Raw genomic sequence first — 26,932 nt, forward strand, 5'->3', positions numbered from 1 at the left:
CCTGATTGTATTGCCCAGCCGGTGTGACAAGTGCTAGCCGCCCAGGCACAGCAGTCATCAGCCAGGGCTCCGGGGGGTACCCACTGTCGCCTGCATGGAAAGAAGTATGACTGTTCCTTAGACCATACCTCGGAAAACCTCACTCATGAGGGCCCTCACTCACCCTCACTCACCCTCATCTTCACAGGTGAGGTGAGGGTGAGTGAGTTTCTGAACCAGGAAAATTCATGAGTGTGAGGGTGAGTGAGGCCCGCGAGGGCTGTGAGGGCGGTGAGGGCCGTGAGGGCTGTGAGGGCGGTGAGGGCCGTGAGGGCGGCGAGGGCCGTGAGGGCCGTGAGGGCGGTGAGGGCGGTGAGGGCCGTGAGGGCCGAGAGGGCCATGAAGACCGTGACTGCCATGAGGGCCGTGAGGGCCATGAGTTCATGAAGGCGGTGAGTGGCGTGAGGGCCATGAGTGCGTGAGTGGTGTGAGGGCGGTGAGTGCGTGAGGGCCATGAGTGCGTGAGGGCAGTGAGTGGCATGAGAGGCGTAAGGGCCGTGAGGGCCGTGACGGCGGTGAGTGCATGAGGTGGTGTGAGGGCCATGAGTGCGTGAGGGCGGTGAGTGTGTGAGGCCCCTTCAGATCGAGCATCTTTCTCAGCATTTTTGGTATTAATGGCGGGTTGTTCTCTTGCTTTCCCTAGATCGACACGAATTGCTGAGATCGGGTCCGGCTCAAAATAAGCAAGCAACTCGGAGCAATTCGAATTTGTTTGAAGCGGCTGCATCCAATCAGGGACGCAACATTTTCACGTGATACCTCTTGCCGGTGATGATGACACAGAAAGACTTGGTTCTGGTTTAAAATCGATTTTTTTTTGGAAATAAACTGTTTCAGAAAGGTGCATTAGTATTCTTAACGAGATTTAAATGCACAAAAACACGTTTATAATGCGTAATTGTGTCTAAATAGTGCAAGAAAAATAAAATTTTATGGTGACGATGGCAAATTGCAGCAATTAGTTGCTGCGTGTGATCGCGGGCGACCCGTGCTGCTGGTGTTGCGACGTAAAGTTTCTGGGCGAAATTGCCCCATCTGAAGCTGGCCTGAGTGGTGTGAGGGCCATCAGTGCGTGAGGCGTGTCAGGGCTGCAAGGGCGGTGAGGGGCGTGAGGGCGATGTGTGGCGTGAGGGCGGTGAGTGGCGTGAGGGCGGTGAGTGGCGTGAGGGCCGTGAGGGCGGTGAGGGCCGTGAAGGCGGTGACCCTTACAAAAAAATGAATTGACTTTTAATTGAAAGTGTAAAGGACTCACTCAATACACCGCATTCAGTCTCAATTAAAACTTAATTGACTTTTTCTATTGAGTCGTTATTGATTCGTCCCACGGTATTGGCCACTGAGTCTTAATTGAATTTTTAGCAATTGCATTTCAATGGAATTTTGGCAATAGTGTTTCAATAGAACTTTTGCTATTGAGTTTTAATAAAAATATTGCAATTGACTTTCATTTGAATTTTTTGCAACGTGCTTCAACAGAATTAATTGCAACTGCGTTTAAAAAAAATTGCTCTGGTTGAGAATTTGTTTGCATAATTCTTTAAAGCATGCAACATGAAGGAAACAAAGCACATAAAGGAAACGAACACAATCATCGTAACTAAGCACACACAACCCGCTAATCGTACTTCACTTGACTACCCCACCGCCTTATATACCCTATGTAAGAAAGGTATTCATTTAGCCGGTTACCACCTCAGCATCTACTAAGGTTCCCAGTTTGCTATTTCCTCCTTGGAAATCTATAAATGATAAGCAGTGTTTCGACGTCTTGGACTCTATCCCTTAAGGGGTACTCCACTGTTTTTTTCATTGTCTCCGATTTACTTGAAAATTTGCTAAACTAACCAAAAAACATCGTGAAAATGGTATCCCAAATATTAGATCAAAATATTGTTTTTTTGCAAAGTTATTGAATTTACAGTTTTGGTCCTCACCGTGTTTTTCAAGCTCGAAGTCTCTACTGGCAACAATGAAAAAGTGACGTCAGTGGAAGGCAGGGGTTCACTCTTTGGGCTGTAGATATTTTTTTAAACTGATTCGAAGCAGTTTCATGGTGTCAAATGAATGCTTGGGAAGCTCGCTGCAGTACTCGCGCTCCAGCACGGAACAAATGATTGGCATATTCTATTTTTTGGCTGCTTGCTTGACTGGAAAGCCTGCCTGCCACTAACGTCACGGCACTGAAAAGTGCGCGTATATTTGAATGTTGGTTTTTGCATCATTTTCATTTGCCGATTTCACAATACCTATTATGAATTTTGCGATTCTATATAGCATACCAGAGAGAGTAAAGGCCGGGGAGTCAGAAAATATAGTTAGTTGAGGTAGCTCAAAAAATCGGTGGAGTACCCCTTTAATAGAAAAACATTGGTACAAGCAATAATCGTTCTGTGCACACGGGTGCAGTAATCCACAAACGACCAAACTCAAATGCATTCCTAATGAGTAAAATCAATATAATCGATATTGACTTTCTTATGACCGAACTCAATTGCATTCCTAATGACTAAATTCAATAAGATCGATATTGAGTTTATTATGACCAAACTAAATTGCATTCCTAATGAGTAAATTCAAAAGAATACATATTGCATTTCTAATGAGCAAACCCAATTTTATTCTTAATGAGCGATTTCAGAAGAATATATATTCATATCTTAATGACCAAGCTCAATTGCATTCATAATGAGTAAATTCGATAGAATCGATATTGAGTTTCTTATTACCAAACTCAATTGCATTCCTAATGAGTAAATTCAATAGATCGATATTGAGTTTCTTATGACCACACTCAATTGCATTCCTAATGAGTAAATTTTATAGAATCGATATTTAGTTTCTTATGACGAAACTCAATTGCCTTCCTAGTGAGTAAATTCAATTGAATCGATATTGAGTTCTTAATGACCAAACTCAATTGCATTCCTAATGAGTAAATTCAATAGAATCGATATTGACTTTCTTATGATAAAACTCTGTGGCATCCCTAATGAGTAAAATGAATATAATTGATATTGAGTTTCTAATGATCAAACTCGATTGCATTCCTAGTGAGTAAAGTCAATAGAATCGATATTGAGTTTCTTATGATCAGTTTATATTGCATTTCTAATGAGTAAATTCAATAGAATCAAAATCGAGTTTCTAATGATCAAACTCATTAGACATTGAGTTTATATTGAGTTTCAATTGACTCTATTGGAACACAGTAGAAAGTCGATTGAAACTCATTGATCATTTTTGAAAGCGGAGGGCCGTGAGGGCGGTGAGGGCCGTGAGGGCTATGAGTGCGTGAGGGCCATGAGGGCGCTGAGGGCCGTGAGGGCGGTGAGGGCGGTGAGGGCCGTGAGGGCGGTGAGGGCCGTGAGGGCGCTGAGTGGCGTGAGGGCGGTGAGTGGCGTGAGGGCCATGAGCGAGTGAGGGGCGTGAGGGCCATGAGGGCGGTGAGGGGCGTGAGGGGCGTGAGGGCGGTGAGGGGCGTGAGTGCGAGAGGGCCCTGAGGTTCAGTGAGGGTGAGTGAAGGGCTGACGGTGAGTGTGACTGTGAGGGTGAGGGTGAGTGAGGGGCTGAAGGTGAGTGTAGCTGTGAGGGTGAGGGTGAGTGAGGGGTTTAGGTGAGTGTGGCTGTGAAGGTGAGGGTGAGTCAGGGCGACCTAAAATGCCGCCCTCTGCCTTAGACATCTGAACCACTCCCTACACTTTGCACAAGTGCTGCTGATCATGTATATAGTCCCTCACTCGTATCATTTGAGGAGAATGCTTTCACAACAACCAATCAACGGGTATTATTTAGTTTTAATCAATTGCTGCAGTAAGCCCGAAAACAATACCTAGTAGTTTGCTGACGCCTTTGTGCGTACGTCGTATCGATCTATAGCGTGTCGTTCTTGGAGGTATAGAATGCTCAAAAGCAGCAATCAGTAGCCCTCTGTCAGGGTGCATCAATGTGATTTAGTCCCCGAAAACAAACGGAATGTTCGCCAGGAGGACGGATGATATTTCGCTTGTCTTGGGGATCGGCGAGACTCAGCCCAGCACGGCTGAAAGTGTTGACAAAACTCGGACGAAACTGGCGAATTTGCTTTATGTGCCACGAACGTTCAGACATCACATGGTAGATAGAGCTTCGCGCGTTGCGCGATTGCGAGTCAACGAATGAGTTGACTCTACTTCTCCCAAATATCTCGTCAAAAATGGTCTGTTGACATTTCACAAGTCCCATTCACGTAATTTGCCTTCGCGCAAAAAAATGAGCATATATCAAAACGCAACACCTCCAAACACTAGCACTTTTTTTTTCTTAAATAAAACTTCAGAGTTTGTAGAGGACGCGCTTTCAACACCAGAGTCTCGCAGTCAGAATAAATGGTCACTTCAATCGTTCAAACTTTACTTACTGAGAAAACGTCGAGCCTGGTCTCTGCGTCTCCTAGTAACCAACATTTCTTAGTAGTCCAATGTCGAACTCAAAATCCGCAACGGCACACTTGATGCACGGCACGTTCCACTTAAAAAGCACATTCAGGGGCAGTATCTAAACGCCTTCATACGATCGTCGTCGCTGTTTCAGATAAATTCCAGAATCAACCACGAAGAACGAACCGCGCCCGGATCGTCATCCATGGCAACACACTGCTAATACAAAACAAATGCGAACTAAAGAAAAAAGCCGCCGAGAAAATTGAAAAAGGAGAGAAAGCGAAAAAAAAAAACGTGTTTGCTTGTACGTCACTTCACCGGCGTGTTGAAAATGGCGACCTTTGACCCGTCCTTGAAGCATTGCTGTGTCCGTGTGCAGTGTGTGCAGTGGGAGGGGGAAAAGAGATTTCCGTGTGCGCGCCGTTCCCCCTCCCACTAACAACCTACTCCGCGTTCCTTCTATACTCCGTTCCACCTTCAGTCTGAGCGCAATGGACGCCACAGGCGATCCCAGCCGATCCAGCTTCGGGAGAAAATCGCGTGACCTGCCGGTTGGGCAGAGGGACACAGGGAGCTCAAGGTCACATGACACTCTCTCCACGCTTTACTGGCTGGGATTACTCCTAGTGTCCGTTGCGCTCGGACTGAAGGTGAAGCGGAGTATAGCGCTCCTCGAACACGCGGGGGTTGGGCAGATGGGGCAGAGAGGGTTCGTCGGGAAAATGGGAAGGGGACTTTGTTTGAAAAGAACCTGTTCTTCGTCAGAACTTAGAAGTTGGTCGTCCCCGATCATTGCGAGATCCGGTTTGGATTCGAGGTGCTGCAACACGGCACTTGATCTGTTCTGAAGTCACAATACAAGGGAACCCGATAAAGGTATGTCAAAGTACTTCTGTTTATGGTATATTCATTAACTGCGACTTCAGAAAGTGTTTTATTTAGAGCGCATTCTCTAGCTTCCGAAGCGCGCGCCAAGCTCTATTCTTTTTGGCACCATGGTTGCTTATTTTGTTATGCAGCACAGAGACCTGATATTCAATCGTATCAAGCAAAACGCCAGTTCTACCGACGGCTTATTTTTTGCGTTTTGCAGACCCTGGCAGGATCCCTTTACCATAAAGGCCTGTTCACACATGCAGCAGAGAGCTACAGGCATAGCACTGACCTAGCGCTAAGCGCGCGCTGACGGGAGCTTTCACCAGCTTTGTATCGCACCGTCAAAACGCTTGCTCATGGCAGACGAAAAGCAGCTCACGACACGTGAGCAGCTCTACTTCAGCGCTTCGCTGCCTGTGAGAACCGGCCTTAATGGAGCCATTTATTCGATAGTACAGACTTTCGGGTTGATGGCGTGAGCTCGTTCCGTCGGTCTGAAGCATTGTTTGAGCACGCACACGCTGGGTCTTTAATTCGCAGCGAACAGTGTACTAAAAGTATCATATTGCGCTGGTCTGCTGTCAACAGATCGCATGTTAGATGTAAACCATTGTAACACTTTTGTAGCCTATTTATTATTTTATGACGTGTGTGTTATATCTCATACGTTTGCTGAGCGATCGTGTATTTCACGCTGCCCCTGTTGCTAATATTCCAAATTCCTCGCAAACAGGCAAGAAGCTAAACAGTGCGTGGACCACTACCGGTTTGGACAGACGTCACAGTGTTCAAGCCATCGTCGACGCAAGTGCACTCTTCAGAATTTGGCCTTATCGTGGATTCTACCGCTGAGGAACTTCGATTTCAATCATCCTTGAATGCGATGTGTATCTACGAGGCAATAAAGCTATGTTTAACCTGAACTGCACAATTTCGTTTCGGAGATTTGTTGCTCGGGACGGAATGTAAAGGATAAATGTTTAGTTCAGGGGCCTAAATCCAAGGACTGACGTTTAGACCGAGGAGTCCAAGTGCAAGGGCATAACAGTTGGTCCTCGAAGTTCGTTTGAAATTGTGTAACAGTTAGTCTCAGGGGTCAGAGTGCAAGGGCCTAACAGTTCGTCCTCGGGGTTCAATTGAAACGGTGTAACAGTTGGTCTCAAAGAACCAAGTGCAAGGGCCTAACAGTTGTTCCACGAGGTACAATTGAAGCGGTGTAACAGTTGGTCCCAAAGGACCAAGTGCAAGGGCCTAACAGTTGTTCCTTGAGGTACAATTGAAACGGTGTAACAGTTAGTCCCAACGGTGGTAATGCGCGAGACTAAAGGAGGGGTGCAACTGTTACTCCCCTTCCCGTTATTCCCCGAGGGGACTGATGGTGGTGGCAACGAACTTGTTCCCCTGTGGTACTAAGTCGCGCTCCCCTTTTTCTTAGAGTGTACAACTTTAACGAAGTTTTACCACGATGTCGCTTTTGCGCATCGCACAAATTAATTTAACAAAAACAGCAACAATCACACCGGGACCCATAAGATTGGCGCCCTAGACTGCAAAAAAACCCAGCTTATGGGTGGACCATGACATCAATTGAGGCTTGTCCGGTGATTGGCCGAAATGAGCGCAGTCCACTCCTCCTCTTTTTCGATTGTAATTTCTTTAAAAAATTTCGTGCTTTTTTTATTTAGTAGCAACGAAAATTTTATGTTTTTTCACAAAACGAATCCCTACTATAAAATAAATTATTATTTCAGTTCACGGACGCGCAGAGGGAAGAAACTGGAGAGCCGAGAGGCGTGTAACTTGAAAAGCGTTTAGTTTGGTATCAACATAAGATCGTGTTGTTTTTGTTTTTGTATTCTGTTGAGAAAAACAAAACTGGGGAATCAATGTGTTTTTTCCGGTTTGTCGCGCAATTTTTGGTTCCAGGCGTGAAGAGAGCTGCAGAAACTGTTCTAGGCTGACGCCTGCAGTTTGCGGTACTCCTCCGCGTTCATGTCAAAAAGCTTCTGTCAGACCTCGTCTAGCACGCCGCGATATTTCCCTTTACCTTTTACCTGGCTTACCTGGCTGATTTACCTGGCTGCGTACATCCAGACCTCTCTGGAGTACGCCACCAGAGAGGGCCTGGACTGAGGCCCTCTGCTCATATTCTTTGGGCCTAATAAAGTGTCATCTTTCTCTCTTTCTTGCACATCCATCCAGCTTTTCATCCGAGACCCTTTTGCGCCTGTGGTGCACTGAAACATCGGTACACGTCCCTGCGCGAGCCCAAGACTGCGTTTCTTTCACGACGATCCTCCTCAAGCAGGACCACACTTGTGTCAGATCTTGGGTTAGCAAAGCTGATTGAACTCTGCGTTCAGTCTCTCACAGTGTTTTGTCACACTTCGTGCGCTACAGCGATGATAAACGATTATTGTCACACTTCGTGCGCTACAGCGATGCGCAACGATTAGTGATCTTCGTAATGTGACAGCGCCGCGAACAACGATATTGGCAATAAACGGTGTCGACAAAAATAAGGTTCCTACACACAGCGGCGTCTGAATGCGTTTGAATTCGCTTTATTAACGAACTTCTAAATTTCTGAGATACGTAGTTTTATTGTGCAAAAAGAAAAAAAAAACAGTTTCATTTCCTAGAACTATCTTTGTATATTAAATACCCATGACTCCTTCCAATGAGACAGCATTTCCTTTGATTTACTTCTTGCTCACTTTATATTTTTGTCACGTGATGAAGACGTGTGGTTGCAATGGCGACAAAATATGCTGACACAAGCGAGAAGGTACGGGATAACCACAAAGCTATCCTGCGCAACTGAAACAAATGCTTGATATGTGCATGTTGTTGTGTATTCTGCGGCAATTTATAAATAAAATGAATTTGCCTCGAATGATCAGATACAAGTTGCTACAGTGCTCTCGCTCTTCATTGATTTGCAGCACGGCAGATATCAGGACGTAGACTAATGACTACCGCGAACAATCTTTTAAATTCTAGTAAAATTAAAGCAAAACGACCCGTTAGGTCAAGTCTCCGTAATTCGTTTTCCGTGTTATTTTTGCAGCTAAAGCTAGATAAAGTTCATAGAAAGTTTTAATCTGCATTTTATTGGAAAAAGAGAATGTAAATACATATATTTATTGCGATTTTTTTCTCATATAACACTCAATACGAAAGGCAAAAAGAAACGCTTTTATTTATGCTTCTTCAGAGGCATGGATATTTGAGACCGGAAATTTCCACCTTGTAACTGTTTAAGAGACCTCGGGGTCAATATTTGTGCAGTTTCCGAACCAGCACCGCCTAAAAAGGGAACAATTTTCATCTTAGATTTCTCGAATTTGTCGTGGCGAGACACCGAGGAATGTTAGCCAGCCGTCAATTTATGCTTGGTACGCTATTCTAAGCACCACGCAGTTTTAAAGTAGGATCTCTCTATTACGCGTACTGGTCTGTTTTCGGTTTTTGGAGCAAGATATACGTTAAAAATAAGCATTCAACAAATATCTGACAAGGTTACCAGGAAGCTATGTCTGAATGCATTTAGTTGTAGTACATTTGTGTATACACGTGCTAACAACTTGATACAAAACAGACATACACGTATACGAGCTATATCCTGACATAGAAATAGCGCCTCCTGCGTCAATATCACTTTTACTTAGGTTTGAGTTGTTTGCAATTTGTGACGAACTCTCCTTATTTGTTTTCCGTCCGGTCATAATGTGTGTGTGAGCAACATGTGGCATGCCGAATGGGTTTGGTTGCTTTGAACGACCCATCAGATAGCACAGGTCCAATTCATTTGAGCTTCACGTCAAAGAGTGGTTCGTAATTAACATCAGACTAAGAATGCTTGAAATGGGTAAGCGGCGCTTGGTAAATCTGCTGTCTTTTTCATCTTCTACGCAGTTCATTGACTGCTCCTGCTGGCGATCCCAATAGTATCTTAGAGGAGCGGTTGAGGATTTGTATGTTTCTTTCAAGCTACATGTGAAATAATTTTTTTTTATCTCAGTTCTAAAAAAAAAAAAAACTAAATTACCGATGTACCGCTTGTATTGCAAAACTGTGAGCGGCTTAGTTATTTCGTTACATTCGATGCCGAATTTTAACTGTCCGGTTTTTACCATACATTCAAAACCATATTTTTGTTGAACCCGCCCCATAACCCTTTGCAAAAAAGGCCTAAATTATATTTTAAAAAATGGTTCGGAGAAAGGTAGATTTTATAAAATTGCACAATAAGCTCCTCTCACAAACTTCTTCACTCTTTCCACAATGCCAGAGGGAATTCCAGAGAAGAGGAGAGTCGGGAAAAGGAAACCTCTAATCATTGAGAGTAGAGGAGCTTATCTTCCTCTGATGGTGCAACAAAAAGAAGTTCAGCTTTTTTTGTCCAATGTATCCACCCTAGGTGACTCGGGTGCACGTGGCAGGTCGCTGCGGCGACACTATATTTTAGCACCATTAACAATGGCAGACTGTATTAGTGTAGCAATCACGGCGTTTTTGAAAACAAATCTAAAAAGCCTAAAAGAACAGGCTGTGTATCACTGAAGATTGATTGGAGCCGGATATTGCTTGCACCTCTAAAGAGTCGAGCTAACTAAAACTATTCCCGCACGCAGAGTTGGCCAAGTAGGCGGCGCGCGCGTGGCCTAACGGTTAACGCGCCTGCCTCCCAAGCGAAAAGCTAGGGTTCGATTCCTGGGAGCGACGCATCTTTTGACATTCCTGCAATTTAAGTTTCTGGTAAATTCGAGAACCCGGTTGGGATTGTTCGAGGTCCGAAAGTTCTACGTGTCGAACATTCTACGCCGACTATTCCAGGAGCTCACTCGTGTACACAAGGGGCTTCGCATAGCGAGCCAGGGTCATTTTCTCCCCAGCGTTCGACTCTGCTGTGATGCCGAATTCGACGCCCGCGACGCTCTGTTATTATCTTTCGTACCCGTTTATTTTTGGCACAAGTTCGCCACATTAAACTTTTTTATTTCTGTTTATTTATTGTTCTTTTGGTTACCACCCGTGACATTTTGGTGGAGGTGAGTTGTACGCATGTCTCTTCAGCACACCCCTACGAGGGCCCGCAGTGCAAGTCCGATCCCGAGCCCCCGAGGACCCAATGAAGAGAGGACAGAAACCCGATCAAGTACCCGCAAACTCGGCCAACCCCCGGAACTTGGACCACTGCCGGACAGGACAATGAAGCTGCCGAAGCCGACGATGAACACCACGTCGCAGCCGGACGGAACGCCACCGACGTCCATTGTCTACGTGTTTGCCCCACCAAGGTCGCCGCCGAATTTAAGTGGCAATTTTCATGAAGATGTGGACGACTGGTCGCGCCACTACGAACGCGTCGCACGGTTCAAAGGATGGGGCCCGGAGCAGAGCCTGCAAAATATCTACTTCACTCTGGAAGGCAGTGCACGCACCTGGTTCGAGAACCACGAAGCGTCAATTTCGTCGTGGCAAGACTTCCAGGCGGAGCTTCGACGTACTTTCGCCAGCCAGCAGTGACGTCAGCGGGCCGAGGATCTTCTTCAAGCAAGAAGCGAAGGGCCAGACGAGAGCGTCTCAAGTTTCTTCGAGGGCGTTCTCCGCCTCATGAACCGCGCCGACCTAAAGGCTCCTGACGAGAAGAAGCTGCGGTTCCTGGTGCGAGTGGTGAAAGAGACCATCTTCCGAGGCCTTGTGCGGAACCCGCCTATCACCGTCGAAGACTTCATCACGGAGGCAACAAACATCGAACGTGCCCTTTAAGCACGGGCCTCCCATTACCAGTGACTTCCCGGCGTCGCTGCAATCTCGACTTCCAGCTGCAACAGCCCGGACCTCCGCGAGATTTTCCGGGACGTCGTGCGGGAGGAAATCAGGAAGCTGCTACCTGCTGCCACAAGGCCGGTTACGCCCTCAGTCGCCGAGATTGTCAGGGAAGAACTTGAGCAGGCGCTGCAGTCAGAAGTTCTCACAGCGCCGCTCCAGAACCACCGAAGCTGAGCTACGGCACAGCTACCTGACGACAACAGCCCCTCACCCATATACGGCGACACCTCGACGGGACCTCCCGGAGCCGCAGACTTTCCTACGTCGAGAAGGGCAACCCCACCCCGCCTGCACCGAACAACCGGCGCCTAGGAAGACAGATGTCTGGCGCACGGCCTATCTACGACCACTCTGTTATCACTGCGGCGAGGCCGATCACGTCTACCAGAGGTGCCCGTACCGACAAATTGGCCTGCGAGGCTTCGCGCCGAGCGATCCGCGACCTCGCCTTGGGGAGCGACCAAGAGACATCGAGGAGTACCTCCGACGACCCCTGTCCCCGGTGCCGACTCCACCCCGAGGTTCCCGTTCGCCTTTGCCTCGACGTGCGCTTTCGCCCTTCCGCCGTTCTCGTCGGGACAGCCTGTCTCTCCTATCTCGTCGGGAAAACAAAGTGCGGCAACGCCTGGAGGTGGCGTTGCTGAAGACGACCAAAGTAAAGAGCCTCCAAGAACGCCGGAGCGCTCCCACTCTCCCGACGCCATGCGTCGCAACGAAGCTCCTGCAACGGTGTCCGACAACATAAATGTTGTTATCTACGGCTTCGACGCATCGGCACTTGTGGACACCGGAGCAGACTACTCAGTCAGGAGTGGGAGGCTCTCTCGCCGCCTGCGAAAAGTTACGACGCCCTGGGGAGGACCACAAATTCGAACCGCCGGAGGACACCTTATCACACCTGTCGGAATTTGCACTGCTCGCGTCGAAATTCACGCCGAAACGTGCCCTGTGGAATTGGTCGTTCTACAAGACTGTTCCAGAGATGTCATTCTCGGCATGGAATTTCTGTACGAATACGGCGCCGTCATCGACCTGGGTGAGAACAGATTGACGCTGTGGAAGCCTCTTCCGCCTTCAGAGAAACCCCGACCAGCGTCACCCGCCGTCCGAGTCGCCGTCGACCACGTGAAGCTGCCTCCGCGATCAAGTGTTGTCGTACCCGTGGCGGCAGATACAGCTACTTGCGGCGAAGTTCTCCTGGGAGGCAACCTTCAATTGCTCCTGGGAAGAGGAATAGGCGTCGCATGAGGAGTAGCTGAACTTCACGATGGGCGGACTGTGGTCCTCGTGACGAACTTCCGAAATAAACTCAACACGTCACGAAAGTTGCAGCCGTGGGTCACGTCGAGGAACTTCAAAACACCGCCGAGATCGCCGTGATTACTGACGAAACCTTGCCACCTCAGCAAGACAGTACGTCGCCAGCGCAGCTCGACATTGAACCTAAGCTTCCGGGCCCGAAACGCCGGCAGCTTCTTCATCTCCTCGCCGAATACCACGACTGCTTTGCGAAGTCGTGGAAGGTAGGCCAAACCGCCGTTACGAAGCACCGCATCGTTACCGAAGACGACGCGCGCCATGTGCATCGATCGCTGTACCGAGTCTCCGTTAAAGAAAGGGAGGTAATCCAGGAGCGAGTTCAAAAGATGCTGAGAAGCGACATAATAGTCCGTGAGCCTCTCCAGTCGTGCTGGTTAAGAAGAAGGACGGAAAACTTAGGTTCTGCGTGGACTACCGGCAGCTGAACGTGGCAACAAAGAAAGACGTCTACCCACTCCCCCGCATCGACGACACTCTAGACCGGCTGTGCCAGTCTCGATATTTCTCATCGATGGACCTGAAGAGCGGCTACTGGCAGATCGAAGTCGACGAACGGGACCGAGAAGTTCAAAGTGATGCCCTTCGCATTGTGCACGGCGCCAGCATCTTTCCAGTGTGTCATGGACACCGTACTGGCAGGACTGAAGTGGAAGAGCTGTGTCGTCTACCTTGACGACGTCGTCGTGTTTTCCAGCGACTTCGACAAGACTTGCGACGACTCCGAGCAGCTCTCCCAGCCATACGGACTGCCGGACTCACCCTGAAGCCGTCAATGTGTCGGTTCGCCTATGACGAACTGAAGCGCCTAGGCCACGTGGTTAGTAACGAAAGCGTCCGCCCAGACCCGAGAAGACTCGCGCCGTCGCGGCATTCCCAGCGCCGAAAGACAAGAAGCCCGTGCGAAGATTCCTCGGACTTTGTGCCTACTATCGGCGCTTCGTTCGAGATTTTGCAAGGATTTCCGCACCGCTCAAAAACCTCACGAAGGACGCCAAGAAGTTCAAATGGGCCGAGGAGCAGCAGCAGGCATTCGACGAGCTGAAGCGAAGACTCCAGACTCCTCCTGTCCTAGGACACTTTGATCAGGATACGGAAACCGAGATTCACACGGACGCTAGAAATGTAGGACTTGGAGCGGTACTGGTTCAAGTGCAAGGAGGCACCGAGCGAGTCTTCGCCTACGCAAGTCGGACGCTGTCCAAATCTGAGAGAAATTACTCCACGACTGAAAAGGAGTGTCTTGCGGTCGTCTGGGCAATCACGAAGTTTCGCATGTACTTGTACGGGAGCCCGTTCCGCGTAGTCACAGACCACCGCTCGCTCTGCTCGCTTGCGAACCTCAAGGACCCTTCAGGACGCCTCGCTCGAAAGAGTCTCCGACTGCAGGGGTTCAACATGACTGTATTCTACAAGTCAGGCCGCAACCACAGCGATGCCGTCTGCTTGTCCAGGGCCCCTGTCGAAATACCTTCCGGCAGCAGCGACGACAAGGACGACGGGTGCTTCCTAGGAGCGGTGACCAACGACGACCTGGCACGACGTCAACGAAACGATCCTGAGCTGCGCGCATTATACCAGCACCTGGAAGGGCGCGGGAGTACCGTGCCCCGTGTTTTCTCACGAACCCCGCCGACCTTCGCCATTCGACAAGGTATACTCTGCAAAGAGAACTTTTGGGACAGCAACTCGCGGTGGCTGCTGGTAATCCCGGCCGACCTTTGAGAGGAGGTCCTTCAACCATGTCACGACGACCCTACGTCCGGACACCTCGGTTTCAGCCAGACACTGGCCCATATTCGCGAAAAGTATTACTGGCCCAATCTCCCCAAAACCGTCCACCTCTACACCCGATCCTGCCAGGAGTGCCGGCGATGCAAGAAACTGCCAACAAAGTCGGCAGGTCTCCTGCAGCCCATTCCTCCGTCAGCTACGCCGTTCCAGCAGATCGGAATGGATCTAGTGGGTCCTTTTCAGCCGTCGAGCCTGAAAAACCGGTGGATAATCGTCGCCACAGATTATCTCACGCGGTACGCGGAAACGAAAGTCCTTCCTTTCGGAACTGCTGTGGAAGTTGCCAAGTTTTTCATTGAATCCATTGTCCTCCGGCACGGCGCTCCCGAAGTCCTGATCTCAGACCGTGGATCCTCGTTCATGGCCCAGCTGACACAAGAAGTCCTTCGTCTCAGCCACACCAGCCATCGTCGCACCACGGCGTACCACCCTCAGACCAACGGACTGACGGAAAGACTGAACAAGACATTCGCCGACATGATTTCCATGTACTTCGACGTGGAGCACAAGACATGGGACGGGGTGTTGCCGTACGTCAACTTTGCCTACAACACGGCCGTGCAAGAGACCACCGGGGTTACACCCTTTCCATTTGTTTATGGTCGCAAAGTGACGACAATGCTGGACGCGATGATACCCCACGAACCGGTTGTCGACGGAAGCGACGACGCCCAGTTCGTTGCCCAACGGGCAGAAGAAGTCCGTCACCTCGCCAAACACCGGATTAAAGCCCAGCAATGTGTCGACACAGGCCGCTACATTCTTCGTCGTCCGGACGTCTACTTCCACCCCGGAGACAGAGTATGTGTCTGGACGCCGGTTCGCCGGTGTGGCCTGAGCGAGAAACTCCTGAAGCGGTATTTCGGACCCTACATTGTACTTCGTCGACTTGGAGATCTGATGCCCGACGGAACAAGAACATCATCACGCCGCCCATCACGACCTGAAGTCATCCACGTCGTGCGTTTGAAGCCGTACTACGCTGATAGGACTGTAGACCTTAAGTGTTCCAGATGACTCTTTAGTCTATGGTTATTTTTATTATCTTTGTTTTGTTTTGTGTTGCATCGTGACGATGCGCTTTTTAAAGGGGGGAGTTATTCCGCGCGCGCAGCTGGACAAGTAGGCAGCGCGCGCATGGCCTAACGGTTATCGCGCCTGCCTCCCACGCGAAAAGCCAGGGTTCGATTCTTAGGAGCGACGCGTCTTTTGTTATTCCTGCAATTTATTTTTCTGGTAAACTCGAGAACCCTGTTGCTTGTTCGAGGTCCGAATGTTCTACGCGTTGAACATTCTACGCCCACAATTCCAGAAGCTCACTCGTGTACATGAGGGACTTCGCATAGCGAGCCAGGGTCAGTTTCGCCCCAGCATTAAAATCTGCTGTTGCGCCGACTTCGACGCCCGCAACGCTCTGTTATTATATTTCGTACCCGTTTATTTTTGGCACCAGTTAGCCACATTAAATGTTTATTTTTTTCTGTCTATTTATTGTTCTTTTGGTCACCACCCGTGACAATATATATAACATTAATTTCTACCTAGTGTTCGCTAGTAGGATATATACTGGTAAGCCGATCTTGAAGCACACATAGAGTTGCTGTCAGCTGAAAGATCATAGGGTGAGGACCATTATGGTGTTGATTCTGAGAGCGGGATCGGCGCTTCGACGATCTTATCCACCGATGCCGAGATCTTATTAGCTACCGAGCAATGGTAAGATGTTCAGCACCCGGCAGTTAATGCGTTTCTTAAATTGTTGGTGCTCTAGCTCCCCTAACTGACAGGTTCCCCTCTCTGCACTCATCTGAAACACCCATGCTTCCCAAGCTGCTTGGAAACTTAAAAACAAATTATTTTTGGATATCCTACCTCTCCATTATCCCCGCATGGGAAGCCAAATGGAGCGAAGTATCTGTTCGTCTTTGTGGACCAATCGGATTTCCAATTACGGCACCTTATGACGCAGTGCTCCATACTCTGAAAATATTTGTAGCGAGAAAGGTAGTTAACTTCAAATATTTGCTGTGGGAAAAATGTTTGATTAATTTTTCAATATTAATTTAGATATCAAATTCTGTAGAACATATATTTCCCTTAACTACAGATGCTACCGCAAATGTGTAATGGTCTCCGAAATCGATGCCTGGGTGAAAACATTAAACTTTAGTTGTACTTGTATTATTTTTTATAGAAGATAATGCGTTGTGCATTAGGTTCTATTGCGAAGTCAAATTTGGGGGTTTTTACGTGCCAAACCAACGACGGGCATCTGCCGGGTTCTATTTCCGGTACATGTTTAGCGATTTCACATACGTTTATTTCTGGGTTTCAAATCCAACGGTCCAGTCCTTATATATGCAATACCTAAGAGGCGTTTGAATACATGTAAATGAACAAATTTAAAACAAGTCATTGTTCTTTCTTACAAAGACAAAAAATCGAGATTGTACTTCTCCAACCATAAAGAACGTCACTCTATGGGAGCCTCAGCTGTGACGTATGTTCATGACACAGCACAGACATGATCGGCATAACTTAAGAGGTAGCTTTTCTTATTGGAAACGTGTTTGTTATCGCACGACTCAAGGGTTGCCCAAACGAACAATAAAACAAAAACAAAAAAATGCCGTGCACGGAAAAAAAAAAGTGTGCAGGCTTCCAAAAGGCGAGAAGTTTGCTGCGCGGGCCTACGTTTAAAGCGAGGGCATGAACCATACAAGCAGCACGCCTTTCCTCCTCGGCTCCCCACTGTCGTACCCTCCTCTTCCTTGTTTTCGGAAGATTTGCGATTGACAACAACATTGGGGTCTTGACGACAGCCAGCAGAGCGTGTGACTCCGGATCCACGTGATGAGCACCCTTCAATCCTCTCTTCAAGAACCCAAGTCGTGAATAGCATTTTCGAGCAAAAAAGAAAAAAAAAGAAAAAAAAAGAACGTTTGCGAGGTGACCGGTACAGAAGGAAACCATTCATTTGTAGCGACAGCAAATGCTGTGGTTGCACAAACCGTGTACTGTTGGAACAGACCTTCAGCATGCTGCGCGCATTGCCAAGAGGTAGGGGAGCGGATTTCAGGGAGAGGGTAGGTATACAAAAGGGAAGGGGAGTGATGCTCACGGCCGAATAGTATTCCTCCGGGTGAATGGTTCGACAAAACCTCTCCGGTGTGAGGAAACCGTCCGCAACCTGCTTGGTGATGTTAAAAAAGTCATAGTCGGATTGTGTTTTCCAGCATTTCTCTCCACGTAGCCTGGAAATAAACAAGAATCGGTCATTATATGTTTTAAAATAACAATATATCGAAATCTGGGTGTGTGCAATGGAAGAAATACGGACGTTTTCATGATAATGCAATTGATCCAAAGGTGCAAGCGAGCTGCACTAGAGTGATGAAAATATTCCCTGGAGAAGAGGAACATCGGGGCCAAAGGAAAGACACCAATCTCCAAACATAGCTAGGTGACTTGTGCGCGACAGAAAACATCCGCCTGGTCCTGGTATCGAATCAGGGACCTCTCTATTTAGAGTGGAGCTCTCTACCTACTGAGCTAATCAGGAGTTAGGCGTCAGTAGTGCTAACAGGTTTTATCAGCTGCCGTCGGTCGAACTCCAACAACCCTAAAGAAAACTCCATTTGTATGAAAATATTCTTGTGTCCAATAAACACATATGAATCATGCAAGATATATAAGAACATATAAGAACCACACAATAACCATAGCAATAACTATATAAGACATAAGAACATAAGAGAAACTTTTCACCAGATTCTTATATTTTTTATATAGTTCTTATATATCTTGTATGACTCATACGTGTTCATTGAACGGAGATATTTCTTATACAATTGAGAATTTTCAATACGGAAGGATAAAAGGCTGCCTTTTAAGGTTATTACGATAATGAAAATATTTCAAAGGTGCAAGCGAGCTGGAAAAACATGATGAAAATAATCGCTGCAAAAAAAGAACAAGGGGACAAAGGACAAACACAAATCTCAACACAGCTAGGAGAAATTAACTGTGTTTAGAGATATGTGCTTGTCATTCGTCCCCCTTGTTCTTCTTCTCCGGGGAATATTTTTATAACGGATGTTTTCCTGATTCATGAGATTAGCTTAATAATACAACATTTACATCTTTAATGAACACACAAGAAGAAATAGAGAAAAGTATCCTTCCACTAGCAAAAAGCAGCCGATATACTACATCCTCTTTAATTGGAGTGATTATCCAAATGCGTGCCTACGAAAATTCTAAGGGCCCTGTAACACTGAGGCAACACTACGGCAACAGCAACACAGCATGCTGTCCAAAAATCGTGCAACTTGTTGCTCCCTTCCCATGTTGTCCGACAACCCTGTGACATCGCCGCAACAGTAGCACAACATGAATGACAACGAAAAAGTTACCTCGGTATGACAGCTTTCGGAAAAAAAAAAAAAAAAAAAAAAACAACTTGTTTTGGACAACGCGTGCTGCTCTTATGACTGGCTGGGCGAATTGCGGGCCGACAACAAGACAACACCTATAGCTTTAAGGGCAGAGCTAGTTTGCTATCAACGTCGTTTTTTTATGAGCTTACTAAAATAAAGGCTTGGAAAACGTTATCCAACAATAATTAAGGCTATCGTGCAGCTAAGATAATTTTATGAATGTTTTTACCGCATAATTATTGCAAGTGCTTGTCAAAATGGTCACAGAGGCGGTCGTGAACGTTCAAACTGCTGTTGATCTTGGAACTACCGAGAGACCAGCTCACATTACTGCTAGTGAAATAAAATAACATGTCTATACTAGGCTGCTGATATGATATTATTAAAATAACGCAAGAAAGAAAAAGGTTAAAAAATAAAAGCATTAAAACAACCACTATGATAATGATTCTTGATTTCATTTCATTTTATTTATTATATCCTTAAGGCGCCCATGGGGCTTTACATAAAGGGGGCAAGTACAACATTATTCAAAACACAAACAGAAAAGAAATAAAACAAGAAAACAGGTGTTACGATTGCTATGCGTTTAAGTAAGTGGTAAGAGAAGCTCTGAAACCAGAGGATTCTTGGACGATTACAATATTATCAGGAAGGGAGTTCCATTCGTATGTAGCTAACTGTAATGGAGATAATTTGAAAAGGTTTGACCGTGGAGTGACCAAATGGAGGTTTTCTGAATTGTCAGTGCGCGCGGAAATATGTGGTGCAGTCCGGCAATACAGTTATCTCCTGGATGGGCAGTGGTAGTACAATGTATGCAATGATGCAAGTCTTGAGATTTTCCTTCTGTGTGCAAGAGTTGGTACTCCGAGTTTTTCCTTTAGTGAGGTTATGCTTGTGCGCGTGTACTTTTTAAGAATGAAGCGTGCGGCTCTATTTTGCACTGATTCTAGTTTTTGTGTCAAATAAAACTTATGTGGCTTTTTATATTAAAGAAGCGCAATCCAGTTCAGATTGAATAAGGGCGGTATATGCTACAAGCTTTGTTTCACAGTTTGCCATGTGAAGATTTCGACTTAAAAAACCGAGGCTTTCATTTTCTTTTACACTTATGCGAATGATGTGGGCTTCCCAAGACGATTTTGATGTAAAATGAACCCCAAGATATTTATATGTATGCACATGTTCAAGAACCCCATCGAAGAGAGTGAGTGCTAAACTGCTGGACTTCTCTTAGTACTAAAATTGTCACATTTTGCTTTTAGAAATACTTATCTTCATTTTCCACATTAGACGCCATGTCTTTATTATAATGATGTCGGTCTGAAGTTCAATACAGTCCCGAATGCTAGATGAGTTTCTATAAATCACACAATCATCGGCATAAAAACTGATGGTGCACTGGATAGTAGGGGACAAGTCGTGTACATACGAAAGGAAAGTAGTGGGCCCAGCACGGTTCCCTGTGGTACTGCTGATTTTACGTTCCGATGACATGAGGATTCGCGTTCATAGCAGACACTTTACGAGCGGTCGACGAGGAAGTTCATTTACACTGTATGACAAATGGTTCTATTTGCAAAGCGCGTAATTTAAGAAGTCGTTGACGTGGTAACTTGTCAAATGTTTTTTTTTTATGTCCATAAAATTGCATGGGTTTCTCTTTTAGACTGAAGTTTCTGATGAAGGTCTGTGAGAAATTCAAAGAGCTGGGTTTCGCATGAATGATACCGCCAGAAACCGTGCTGGTTTAAAAAGAGCAAGTTGTTGTCCGGCAAATGATCCATAATATTCCAGAAAATTACATGCTCCATCAACTTACTAGGTACACGTGTCAGAAGGATCGATCTATAGTTCGTCAACTCATTCCTGTGACCGGTCTTAAAAAGAGTGGGGACTTTTGCTTCTTTCCAATTTGCAGGTATTTTACCAGTATGTAAGGAGTGCTGGAAAAGTAAACACAGAAGAGAGGAAGCTTCTTATTTGCAGAGCCTAAGCACTTTCGTTGAAATAATATCAGGGACTGGAGCTCAACTTTGTTCAAGATTTTCTATCAGTTTGTGAATACCAGTCGCACACATAGCAATTGGAGCCATATGAGTTAGTATACTATGTTCAGGTAAAATAACTAGCAAGGGAAAGGACTCGTCAGAAAACATTTCACTAATCAGAAAACATTTCACTAAAGAAATTGCCAACTCGTTCGCAGACGTCAACAGCCTCCAGCTCGTTTCTCGAAGAATCAGTAAAGTGAAAGGGATTGGAAGTGTGCTTGGGTGTTAACTGCAGTCCAAATTATTTTGAGTTAGTTTTTATAAGGCCGCGTAGGTCCTCAATAAAGAACTAATTTTTCGCTTTTATTATTTTATTCACACACATTTGGGAGATTTCGTCGTACTTTGCAAATGCAATAAAAGAACGCGATATTTTAGCCTGCTTGCTTGGCACTAGGAAACAGCCGCTAGCAGACTCCCGAACTGATTCAAAAATCCCCAGGACGTTTTGGAGAATGAAGCGATCACATAGCAGGCAGAAGCAAGTATACAGCGTGGAAAAATATTTATTTTACCTATTGTTATGAAAGCCGATAGCAAATACGATATAGCTTCGCCAATACTGGAAACTCCTCCGGAAACACATAGGAGCGGCGGCGAACGTGACAGTGGCGCCTCTAGCGGACTCGGAGTCTACGGAAGCAGTCGTCGCAATGGAAAAGTATAGGCACTGCGACGTCCTCGAGCTTTACAAGCCCTGTATCGTCACCCTAACAGCGAAAACTATTTATTACGGTCAGTTCGCTTGCAAAGCGGAATCCACTGATCTCAACTGCAACGACAATCGAATAACAACGCGCGCATAAACAAAGATAGAGCAGTTTATTTAGAGGTATCAAAAGCCTCTCAGGGGATCACACGCGTTTGAAACGTGTCTGGGAAGCGGAAAAAAGCCGTTTAGCTACTCGAACTACGTCGTAATCGTTAAAACATGCAAAAACGACATGTTAATATTATCAGACCAAGCGCACGAGCTGCTGGAGCATAGAAACAAAACAAGAAGTAAGGATAAAAATGAACGTGCAAACACTTACCGAACTTCGCAGAAAAAATGGTGTCGCCATTCCCGACGAAAATAAGAAGAAACGGGAAAGAGAAGAACAACGGCGAATAAAACAAAGAAGCTAGCAAAAAACTATTTCAACGACGACGATTGTTGCGGCGCTTATAGAAAAAAAGAAAGAAAAATGTAAAGCAGCAAATGAATAGCTGGTGGTCGCCACCGGTGTTGAGCTCACGACAAACAAAGCGGAATCAACAGACAAAACTAATTAAAAAAGAAGAAAGCGACCCTTTTTTTTCAGCTGCTTGTTGTACATTTCTTTATATGCTTTCGCGGCGTCGGTACGAACTAAAAACAAAACAGGGGAAATTAATAACGTAGTGTAGCTCACACTGCCCGGTAAAAAAGAGTCGCAGAAATGTTTTGGTCGCAGGCAGCAATCTTTTATATGTGCTAGCAGTGAATAACCTTTTTTTGCTTTCGAATTTCTTTTTCCAGTGACTTTGGCGGGTTGTTCGTTCGCTCGCTTGACGAAGCAGTTTAAAAGTGCATTCAAGTACTTGTTGACGTAGGTGTCGTAGGTTGACGTAGGAAGCCGAAGAAAGATTTTCCACCACATCGCACAAACTTGTTCTTGCAGTGGTAGGCACCACATCGCACAAACGTGTTCTTGAATGCGGCCGGTTGATCAACAAACGATGACCCGTCGCAATTCGAATAAAAATGGGTAATGAGCTTACACTTTTTAATATATTTAATAAATATCAAAAAGCACGTATGACGATTTTGGATTAGAAACTCAATCGAAGGCGAAAATGGGAGGTTATCGGAGACGACAGTGGAAGAAAACAACAACAACAACAGCAAAGTTGCAGACGGCCCTCAAAATGCCCGGGCCTAGCGCAGACGAACCGGGGGTAGTAAGCGCGGAAGCGAAGGAAAGGGAGTAAAAACTAAGCCAAACAAAGCAAGGATACGCGATTGCTTACACGTCGGGCAATAAGAAAAAAGGAAAAAGCAAACAAAAAAATATACGCAGCAACATATAAGCAGGAGGAAGAAATAACGCGGCAGAGTGGCGTCGCCTCAAAGATATAAAAGAAAGAAGACTCAAAAATGGAAAGAGTGGAGACGGTTCAACGGGTGTCGGCCTTTATCGTAGAAGAAAAGAAGCAGCGAAGCAGATGTTGGTCGTCCCCGCGCTAACAATCGGAATTTGTGCACTGTAAATAACGTGACTGAAATCATCTTTTTTCGCGGGGCTACGACGCTCTCCCCTTCTTTCTTTGCAAGCGCGAGAAGTTTGCTTTTTTCGTAACTTCGCTTTTGTTAATCTATAATCGCGTCAGATTTGCATATGCACAACGCCTTCTTTCGGCGCATACTGACATCGCCCTAACGTACGTGGTTCGAAATTGACTTCTGCTTCTTCATCCGGAGACGATCTTAACGGGATTAGCCAGCTCGCCTGTTCGGCGAAACGGTTATAAGCAAGACACTCATGAGAAATGGGAATTGCAACGACAAAACGAATTGACTGATAAGAACAATAAAGTTGAAACGAAGCTATGTTCTGAAATGTTTGTACATTTCTCTTTTTCACGAAACAGCGCGAAGGCATACATTCGTGTTTTGCTTGGCTTACATAAGTTGTGACAGAATGTTTTCTTCGGGAGAACTCTGAAATTGCACCCAGAAAGCTGTAACATCTTTCCCACGCGAAGAGAATGTCTTTCACTCATGAGCTGGTACCCATTTTTTTAACTTTCAAAGCAGCGAATGTCCGCGACAATTTTTTTTCGTTGGTCACCTCGCACGGAGATAGGCAAAACCAATGCATTTCGGAGAATTTGTCTGCCAGCGGAGACTCCGAGCTCGCCAGGGGCGCTGGAATCACTTTTCGCCCGTTTTCCGCGGGAGTTGCCAGTATTGGCTTCCACGGTATTTGCCGATACTGTCGGTGTCGCAGTTTTTAAGCAATGTGAGTTCAGCTCAACACCACGCTGCAAAAAACGCTTCAGGAAACTGTAGGTGATAACTCAATTTTACAGTAGATGTCGGAATTTCATGAAAGAAAAAACTGAACAGAAACACCTTATACGATGTCGTAGATTCCTAACATATATCGGCAATATCATCTTCTTTGTATAGGGCTATATCGTTGTCAGCGAATGAAGAGCATCTTCATAAAATAAAGGTGGAAAATACTTCCCCGTGTCAAGTTTTCTAACCACAGTCAGTAGTTGATGCGGTCCCGTGGCAATTTCCGGCCCGTCGAATGCTCTAGCACATTGAAGATTCTCATTTCCAGCGACGCCTCGCCACACACGAACGAAGGTAAACAATCAAGATGGTGGAGTGTTCCAAGCATTGGGCCCGCCGTTAGCGCGGCGTGATAGGGTGGACGGACAACAAATCGGCCAACACGGATTCCGGGTGACAGCAACATGTTGCCCTGCTGTTCTTGTTGCCGCGATGTGAGAGGGTCGCTGGAAACGCGTCTATATCGTGTTGCCGATTAGAGTTGTCCGACAGTTGCCTCAGGGGTTCGAATCAATCAACCTTGTTATGGTTCATTCGGTTAAGTTCGCTTACACGAACCAACCGACGGACGCACCAGGACTCTAAAAAGAAAATTATTTGTTAAATTTAATAGATTCAGCTACATTTTGGTAAACGCTTTGATGTTCCTTAATGTCGATATAATGACCATAGTTTGTTTATATCGAGAATAACAGGACAACCACAATAAACGTATTTTCGCTGTGAACCTGGCGCCTGGTTTCCTCGCCAATGACAGATGAGCTGCAAGTTCCTTTCAACTATCGCTGACAGCTTAAGGAACATGATGCGCATAATATAGTAACGCTTTTAGCGTCATCAATCGTGTGGTAGATTTAGCTGCCTTTTAAATGAACTACGATTTAAGTAACTACGATTACAAGTAACATCCCCGTCAACTGGCAAACAATGCATTCAAAATTAGGGTGAAATAATAGCATAGGAAATGTCACGGGTTCAAAGAAAAATACAGGTTCGATGATGCCAGCGCCTAAGGAAGTTCAAGCAAATACTTACTTCAAAACAAATTGCATCCCCTTCTCACTACAATGCGAAAACGCGAAAGGCGGTCCGAGAGGCCCTCCAGAGTCCATAATGTATTTGACTTTGGACTTGCAGTCAACAGCACCAGGATGATTCTTGACATTTGTCAAGGGACCACTTCCATCGTGCACGCTCCCGAGCCTGCGAAAATATTGTTCATGCTAAGAAAACCGTCTAATGGTCAACACTATTTTCAGGGACAAATCAAGAAACGCAAAGCAAGGCTCATTATGGTCACTCTTCTTATCGGCCCATATCGCATTGTCCATAGCGATGATAAAAGGCATGGGGTTTACTAATGGTGAAAGCTTTTCCCCGGTGATACGCTGAGCACATGTGTTTGTAAAGGAACCGACGAGATACTTACAAATGCCCAATTTCGTGGGCTATTGTGGTGAATCCACGGTACACAGGAGGTACTGCCTCGGAAATTCCCACATTAGCGCCTTTCACGCAGACCATTCCGGAATAGGCACGGCCTGGAAATAATAATCCATCTGTTGCTTACCAAATACATTCAATAACGTTGTTTTAAGCGCTAAGAATAAGCTGTGATGTTAAAATCACCGTCTTTGGAAGAAGCAGGTATTTAGAATTATGAGACGTTCAGCCACTTAAAGTTAATAATTAGCCGAGGCGTGACCGCTTGTGCAAAATGCTCGAATGCCAAGGAAACAAGCCGTATCAAGAAGTAAGGCGGTGTGCTTACAGGGAAAATTTTCTTCAGAAAGGTACAAGCAAAACAAATACACAAACAAATATGAAGAGTTACTTTTTTCAAAGGAAATCTAAATTACAAATAACTAAACTCCCAGTCTTTGGCCAAATGCAGCGCTCGGTGCTCGAACCTGATGCCAAAGTTTCAGAACTTGCTGACTCAAAGGATATGAACAGTTTTTAGGAAATTTAAGAAACGCTTGAAAAAGAGTGACGTCAGCCACCGAAAACGGGACTCATTTTGCCAGTGTAAAATTAAAAAAAAATTGCTTCTAACTTTTGAATCTGCAAACACTGAGTTTTAAAACTTTGGCATCAGGTTGTACCGTTAGACCTCCATTTGGAGGGCACTAAGCATTAGGCAATGCGTTGGCTGCCTTGTAATGGGAAAACACTATTTTTTCTGGACACACGTACATTTCCGGCCTTACAGTTTTACGTAGTGTTGATTTTCGCGTTTGGTGTTGTAGAAATCTCACCACGAATATAAGTGAAATTTTCAAGAGATATTCGTTGAATGTGATGTTTATGATCATCATCTGACGACAACCCTTCTCGTCAAATTTTATTTGCGAACTAAGTGGCCGAAACATGCTTGAAAAACATTTTGAACTTGACTTTCTCCAACTACTTCAAAGCAAACAATGTGAATTTTATTCAGTAAAGGCCATCTTCTGTGAAAACGGCTACCAACTTACCAATCCCAATCAGTAATTCATGTTACAAAATAGCAGAAACGGCGAATATCATTCGTTATTCGTTAGACATCTCCCGGAAATAACTGGTTAAACTGCGATTCTCTCAAGATTCAGCATAAATGTGTGGTCCCGAGCACCTTCCGACCCCGCTTTCTTACCTTGAACGTTATTAGATAATTTTTTAGTCGTCTTGTTACGTGTCCCTAAGCGGCGCCTGAAATGTAAATATGAAAATACTAATTATGCGCATCCCTGCTGCTATGAACAGTAATCACATGAAACGGTGTATGTACATATAATTTGTGCTTTTTAGGCTTTACATGTCCTTTTTTTTGTGAAAGCTACACTTATGCAGTCTCGGCAGATGAGTTACACGGCGATTGGGACGTAACACAGGAGCTGTCACGATAAGTAAGATTATTAACTAAAACTTGTGAATGAACGTTCCAGTTCGTAAGAAAACATATCATTCTAATCAAAACGTAGTTGAGCGTCATCAAAAAGCACTAAAGTAGTCGATTTTAGAAAATTTTGGGAAGGGTTGTGGCGCGCTGACGTTACCACCCGTGATATCGGTGCAAGGTTGGCGATGCAAAAACTCAGATGAGAATATAATCTTCTGCGTTTGCCC

At 45.8% G+C, this 26,932-nt stretch overlaps 1 protein-coding gene across 1 annotated transcript; it reads right to left on the reverse strand.

The window, feature by feature from the left end:
* Positions 1 to 26,490, reverse strand: LOC120841363 (venom metalloproteinase antarease-like TtrivMP_A). Its single transcript, XM_040212245.1, has 5 exons — positions 26,460 to 26,490; positions 25,254 to 25,365; positions 24,860 to 25,027; positions 17,404 to 17,536; positions 1 to 90 (listed from the first exon to the last, which is right to left on the reverse strand). Exons 2-5 carry the CDS (start codon positions 25,346 to 25,348, stop codon positions 58 to 60), a joined length of 429 nt encoding a protein of 142 aa, XP_040068179.1. The 5' UTR covers positions 25,349 to 25,365; positions 26,460 to 26,490; the 3' UTR covers positions 1 to 57.
* Between the last annotated feature and the right edge of the window lie 442 nt (positions 26,491 to 26,932).

Source organism: Ixodes scapularis, unplaced genomic scaffold (assembly GCF_016920785.2).
Source record: "Ixodes scapularis isolate PalLabHiFi unplaced genomic scaffold, ASM1692078v2 PGA_scaffold6__148_contigs__length_123643588, whole genome shotgun sequence".
Lineage (NCBI taxonomy): Eukaryota > Metazoa > Arthropoda > Arachnida > Ixodida > Ixodidae > Ixodes > Ixodes scapularis.

Bases quoted from the DNA above. Each gene is read 5' to 3' on its own strand.
- LOC120841363 (XM_040212245.1), bottom strand. From the start codon at position 25,348: ATGGTCTGCGTGAAAGGCGCTAATGTGGGAATTTCCGAGGCAGTACCT. The intron at 25,028-25,253 runs GTAAGTATCTCG...ATATTTTCGCAG, and splicing joins GCCCACGAAATTGGGCATTT to GCTCGGGAGCGTGCACGATG. The intron at 17,537-24,859 runs GTAAGTATTTGC...GTTTATTTCCAG, and splicing joins GGGATGCAATTTGTTTTGAA to GCTACGTGGAGAGAAATGCT.